The sequence below is a fragment of the Macadamia integrifolia genome, chromosome 12 (genome assembly GCF_013358625.1).
Source record: "Macadamia integrifolia cultivar HAES 741 chromosome 12, SCU_Mint_v3, whole genome shotgun sequence".
Classification (NCBI taxonomy): domain Eukaryota; kingdom Viridiplantae; phylum Streptophyta; class Magnoliopsida; order Proteales; family Proteaceae; genus Macadamia; species Macadamia integrifolia.
Genome location: NC_056568.1, coordinates 21,613,387 through 21,620,039, shown reverse-complemented (window position 1 = coordinate 21,620,039; position 6,653 = coordinate 21,613,387). Strand labels below are relative to the sequence as shown.

Here is a 6,653-nt window from a genome sequence, read left to right as displayed (position 1 = left end):
TTTAGCTCCATCCATCTGCATCTGATCACTCCTCAATACTAGGGCATCAAAGGCTAATTATGTCATTTTGTAATGACAAATAAAATCACAAAAAGTATTACAAAAGTCAAACCCAATATATTAAATTCATAATTGTGAGATTCAGAAAATTACATTAAAAGTATCATATAATTATATATATATATATATATTTTTTTTTTGCATAAATAATAACATCTTTGATCTAAAACAAATTAAGAAAGCTACTAGACTGATACAAGTCATAGCCTGATAGTTTGATGGTTTTGGACTATGTCTGAAGAACTGAAATTATACAATTCATGGTTGGGGACCATCTAACAATCCAATTGAGTTAAGAGCCTAAAAAATCCCTTGCATAAATGCAGCAAGCAATATGGATACAAATCAGCTTTGTACTTTCTATTGGCCGTGGATTAAGTTTCCTTCATTAGCAAACATCCAATACTACTTTTTCATTCCAGTCCTTGGAAGTTTTTCTATGGACCAAAAGAGCTCATTCAATTGCTAGTCGGTCACCAAGTCCAATCATGTTGAATCTTCAAATCCTCATTGATAGAATAAAGTTTCTCATTTCTATCAATCCAAAAAAAAAAAATTCAATCCATTGAGCTAACAATTTACAAACAATTATTTGTTCTGTTCAGGATTCTTACAAATAATTATATGTTCTCTTCATGATTCTATCCATCTCTTGATATCCAACAATTACAAATTTCCAAAATTATCTCCTGCAACCACTCCATGTTCTGAGATTTCCATTACAGCTGTGAGGAGGCATTCTACTGAGGCTTAAGACTGGATGCAAAAACTCTGTTCTATCATTCCATCAAAGAAATCCGTGTAGTACTCACAATGATCTAGCACTCTAACAGAGACTTGGCAAAGTAAGTACTTATGAGAAACCACCCCATGAGGAGGACAGAGAAAGATGCCAATCCAATCAAGAATGGCCACCCAGCTATCAGTAATCCCAGACAGAGCACCAGAGCAAAGGGAAAGAATGACCTCACAACTGACATGGCATCCACCCATTGCCCCTTCCACAGTATTAAAACAACCACATTAACCATGTTCCATCCCAGGGACCCACGATAAGAGAGCCTATTCAGACAGTTTGCAACAAATGAGTGGCAGTTGCAGGTGAAAAGGTTGTAGGATTTGTGCTCGAATTTACGCATGCTTGAGCTCAGTGCATCATCCCAACTGACTGCAGTCCCGTTCTCCGAATGCATGTACCCATTTTTACACTTGTGTCCAGCCAAGTTAGGAGGAAAGCAGCACTGTCCAACATGACAGGATCAAACCCAAAACCAATTCATGGACCCAATTAATATCTCATCTCCATCAAAATAATCAATCTTTTCCCCTTCCATAACAGAAAATTACTGAAATATAAGAGAATTCGAATACAAAACGAAATTGCAGCATGTTCAAGCCGGTTGAAAACAATGCCTTGGTCAAATAAAATAGTACGGGGAATAAGGTAAAAAAAAGTGAAAGTGCTAAACAGGTGTGTATATTTTCTCGAAAGTTAATCATTAATAAAAAGAACAGATAAGATCTCTAAGAATAAATGCACCTGTGCTCTATCAAGTTGAAGATATCTGGCTACAGCACCATATGCGAAATTGTCTATGTTCAATAAGTAGGATCCTGCAAAATCCAGAATAGCCCCATCTTCCTGGCATATGCCAACATGTCCTATGTAAGGTGCTAACCATGAGACTACAGGGAGTGGAGTCCAAACAATACAACATGGAAACTTTGACTTCTTCGGATGAACTTCATCAAGTGACCAGAGTTCATGTGGCATGTTTCTACAAGAGCTGCCATCTTCAACAACGTTTTCTGTCAGCTCCATTATAGAGTTTCTTCCTGCAGACATATGGCTCTATCCAAACTTGGGCTGTTAAACATGATCACTCCAAGCTACTACATTCCCAGAACTGATACAAAGCTAACCTTTTCCCTGCAGAGAATATGAAATTATTCTGCCTTCACTCAAAGTGGACACACAGTCAATCTGCAAATGAAAGAACGAAATTTTGGTGAGAATTTCCAAGAAAACATGGAGAGGCAAAAAGGCTAGAGTTAATGAAACAAATACTACAGGGATAACATCCATGGTCCATTATGTTGCATGGTAGAAATATGCCTTTGAATGCGCTAAATGGAATCTTTCCAAGTTGAAATTAGGTTCACCAACAAATTTGTTCATTATAAGCAACTTATTTATTGATTCAAACAAATATAATCTATATGGCATGTAATTACCATGAAAAAGAATGCACGTTTAGAGGGTTACTCAACTCAGTTCATTTCCATTCTCTCACAGGCCACAGATGGAAAATATCCTTCAATGTGTTGAAACATCAGCAAGTGCCGAGTCAATGGTAACATCACTATCAAGAGTGTCCACTCCAAAAAATAGTAAACTCATTGGCAGACACACACATAATCTATCTCCCCAATGAATGCAACTTTGTTTAGGAGCAGCTAAACAGACAAACATTCTCAAAAGCTACCATTACTCTGCCATAGCAAGTATATTGGTTCAAGTAGTATAAAATTATTGTTAAGTTTGTCTCGAATTCTTGACCCGTTTTGAAGATTGACCTGATCCGACATATTTTGGTGGCGACCCGAATGGGAATTTTTCTGAGATCCGTGACCCGATGGGTCGAACCGCTATTTGGAGTATATATATATATATAATGTACTGTTGCTTGTTGAGAGTCATTGTATTCTAGGGTTTTCACGAAGCTAGGGTTTCAGGGCGAGTTCTTCCTCGCCGCTACTAGATTGTAATCCTTCTTCTACATAGTGAATCATCTTCTTCTTCGCCCGAGGACGTAGCACACCACCCTGGTGTGTGAACCTCGTTAAATCTCTGTGTCGTACGGATCTATTGTCTCTCTTTATTCGTGTTTCTTGGTGTTTGATCTAACAATTATTAGTCTACTGATTCAGCATTATTTTGCCATAGAAATCAACTAGTTACAGACCTATACCCAGGAATATTATACATCATCTATACTTGCACTGAATTGCAAGAAGGGGGGGGGGCAGAGGTGTTCAGCCAAGAACAGCTTATTGAGGTGGTCCACCAAAGGAAAAGGTGCACTGCCTGCCAAAAAAAACAGAAGAAAAAAGGACAAAGGAAAAAAGTGAAGCCAAACATGCAGAGAAAAACTGCCAACAAAGGAACAGGTTGACCATGCTGACCTCAGAATCATACTTCATGCAATTGGGGAAAAAAAAAGCTAAGCCAGAGTAAGGGGCTTCCTATCCATGTGGTCCTATAATATCCAGAGTTTTCTACCTCTAATATTTATGGTTCATTATTTTAATATTCATTTTATTATGGTGATACTTCTATTATGTTTTAAGAGGACCTAACCTAGGGCCCGTTTGATAACATTTCAAGAAACGCGTTTCTGCCGTTTCTATTTCCAGAAACAACAGAAACAGAGCAAAAAGCGTTTGATAAAACTGTTTCGTTTCACTTATTTTCAGAAATAGAAATAGAAATTTATACTTATTTATGGTTCAAGAAACAACCCAGGCGTAACAAGTTGAACTTGTTTCGCCGTTTCTGGAAACGACTTGTGGCCATTTTTTCACTGGTTATTATCGACTTCTAAAAACATGACTTATCAAACACCTTCAATTCCGTTTCTGTTTCTAGAAACGGAAATTTATGTTTCTACCGTTTCTTGAAATAGAAACAGCAGAAACGTTATCAAACGGGCCCCTAGTGTGACTTGGCACAGCTACCAGTTCATTATTAACCAATTCAAGAACAGTTTCTGCCTCTCCATCTAGTCAATGATGTACAAAGGAGAATCTGTGACCTATCTATTACTTTGAGAATGCAGACAAAGAGCAAAAGGATGACCAAAATGTTGTTTGCGGCACAAGCTGATTGTCTTTAGCTGCTAATTCTTCTTTTGACGGTATGAACCAAATACTTCATCATACCATAAGCATAATGTCCAACTAAGGCTATCTGATTTTGATTGCCAGAATCATAGCAACCTGCAAACCACTGGCAATGAGAATATTAAAGAAAACCCATTGGCATGATCACACTGAAGTCCTAATCCATTAAAGAACTTGGCCCTAAAAAATTTGCAAACCTACAGTTCTGGTCCAAGAAAAAAATTCAATTTGCTTTTCAAGAGAGCTCCCCCCCCCCCTCTTCTTTCTCTTTTTCGAGTTAAAAAGAAAGAGAAGAAACAAATATGAAATATAAAATGATGATACTAATACTATTTTACAGACATTGAGATGAAGCCACAGAGGGTTTGTCGAGAGTCTTGACCTTAAAACCATTTGATGACAAGCCATAAAAGAGTGGAAGAAGAAAAACAACTCAGATGTCTGAGTTTCATGTTTCCACGAAAGGATGCAACCACTATAGACTATACTAAAGATTTGGGAGGGGAGGGGGAATTAGTCAAGAGAGGTTTTACTTTGTTAGATGGTGTGAAATATTTCTGGATTGACAATGAGAGAGTTTTTCTGGGCCTTGCAAAAGAATATATAGGTTAACTTATCCTGCATCACTTAGGCTCTCCAAAACATTACTATGTTGGGATTTCCATTTAATTCTGACAATCATGGGAAGTTCCATGGAAGTAACATAAGAAATCCAAAATTCATTCATTATATCACACAAGTTTCACAAGCTCATAATTGTTTTTGCTTCCACAATATCTAATGAGTTTTGCCACAGGAAAAAAAAACAACAGGGGGAGATGTAAATGGTGGGGAAGTTGCATCAAAGAATTCAAAAATTCAAGTAGAAAACAAATAAATAGAATTTCATTGATAGAATGTGGCCAACCAAGGAATTGTACTATCAACATTAAAGGTAGAGTTGGACTCCAAAAAAATGATCCAAGTCTTTAACAAGCTGACATAGTTACATTTCAGTATCTTCCAACCTCTTTTACAAAATTAGTTATCCCAAAAGACACTTCTACTATTATTTTCTTATAAAGCTCAAATCTGTAACATTGGCGCATGAAGTGGCATAGAAGGCAGGTATGACTGTCACTAGGATTGTCTAGTTTAGGAATCCTACCGATTGGTTTCAGCGTAGTATTGTGAAGGAACCTAGACTATTACCACAAATGCTTCAACATTGTAAGGGAGTTATTGTACCTAAAATAAAATCTCAGTTAATTATGAATGTAGACTACTTCAACAGTACAGAGGTTGTTATACAGATCAGAAACCTTATGGAAACTACTAAAAAAAAAAAATATACAGATCTAAATCTGTTATTTATTTATAATTAAAAAAAAAAAAATCCGCAAACTTGAATAATTTTTTTTTTCCTATGAAACAAAAGATCACCAAATTGGCAATTTCCCAAATAATAAACCCCACCCCACCCCCAAAAAAAAGTAGAAGAAAAAGGAATAACCCAATCCATTAACAGAAAGAAACCACGGGAGATAAACCAAGACACGTAATTTTTCTAGTCGTTCAAGCAAACCTTGGACTATAGTTTCTGTAGAAATTGTGGCAGACTGGCAGACATCTTCTTCACTTCAAAGCTTAAATACCATTCATTTTTAAGTACAATATTTAATTTAACAAAAAAAAAAATAAATAAATGTAGATAAGATCTTGACCATAAAACCAGAGCATCAAACTATCCAAAGAAGATAAATTAAGTGGAAAATGAAAAAAAGACAACATCACAGCAAACCAGAAGAGGTTTTTACAAACAGCTTTCAAGCTCTGAGACCATACAAGAAGACGAAAGTGAAAGAACTTCTATCTTAAACAAAACAAATCATGGACGTCAAAGAAAATTAGAATTAAGAAAAAAAAACCATCAGCATCGGCCATTGAAGCTACCTTCATCCATGCACAGGGGCGATCAAAACAACTCCATTATCAGAAACCTACGATTCTTGGGAAACACAGAAGTCGTTTTTGGAGTAGATTAGTGTTTTGAGGTTGGCTTGATACACTGAATCTGTCGGAATTTTTTCCCTAATTTTGAGAGAAATCTGAAGGGAGAGCCAGAGAAGGTAGGAAGGTGCGTGAACCTGCCCAGCCTTCCTTTATTGAAAAGATCTATTATTTTAATAATGGCTCTGTGGGCTGTTGGGCCCGACTTATCCTTTTTTGACAAGGGACCCGGTTCTCTCTCTCTCTCTCTCTCTCTCTCTCTCTCTCTCTCTCTCTCTCTCTCTCTCTCTCTCTCTCTCTCTCTCTCTCCAAGGGCCTAAACCCGAGATCAGTGGGATCGGACTTTTTTCTGCTCAACCCGATCGAACAGTCTAGTTATTGGATCTGGCCCCTCTCCGAACATGATTGCACAAGTCAACCCATAACTATTTGGACGATCAACATGTCTCCAAACAGTGATCCAACAACTATATTTCTACAAACTAAAATAGAAGTATCGTGTCGAGAACCGTTGGATTACCGTTTGAACATGTGTCATCACCCAAATAACTATGGGCAAGACCTGGGGAATCACTACTCAGGAAAGGTGTCCGATCCTTATTACTAGTGTTTCTTGTCTTGGAACGAAACCTACACCGACAAGAAAACAGTGAATAAATGCCTTCAAACAATCTTTAGGGGTAAAGAGATCATTTAAGAGG

The 6,653-nt window shown here is 37.2% G+C and overlaps 1 protein-coding gene across 1 annotated transcript; it reads right to left on the bottom strand.

The window, feature by feature from the left end:
• Window positions 1-604: 604 nt before the first annotated feature.
• Window positions 605-6,106, bottom strand: LOC122058308 (protein REVERSION-TO-ETHYLENE SENSITIVITY1-like). Its single transcript, XM_042620934.1, has 3 exons — window positions 5,896-6,106; window positions 1,601-2,044; window positions 605-1,301 (listed from the first exon to the last, which is right to left on the bottom strand). Exons 2-3 carry the CDS (start codon window positions 1,904-1,906, stop codon window positions 879-881), a joined length of 729 nt encoding a protein of 242 aa, XP_042476868.1. The 5' UTR covers window positions 1,907-2,044; window positions 5,896-6,106; the 3' UTR covers window positions 605-878.
• Window positions 6,107-6,653: the final 547 nt, after the last annotated feature.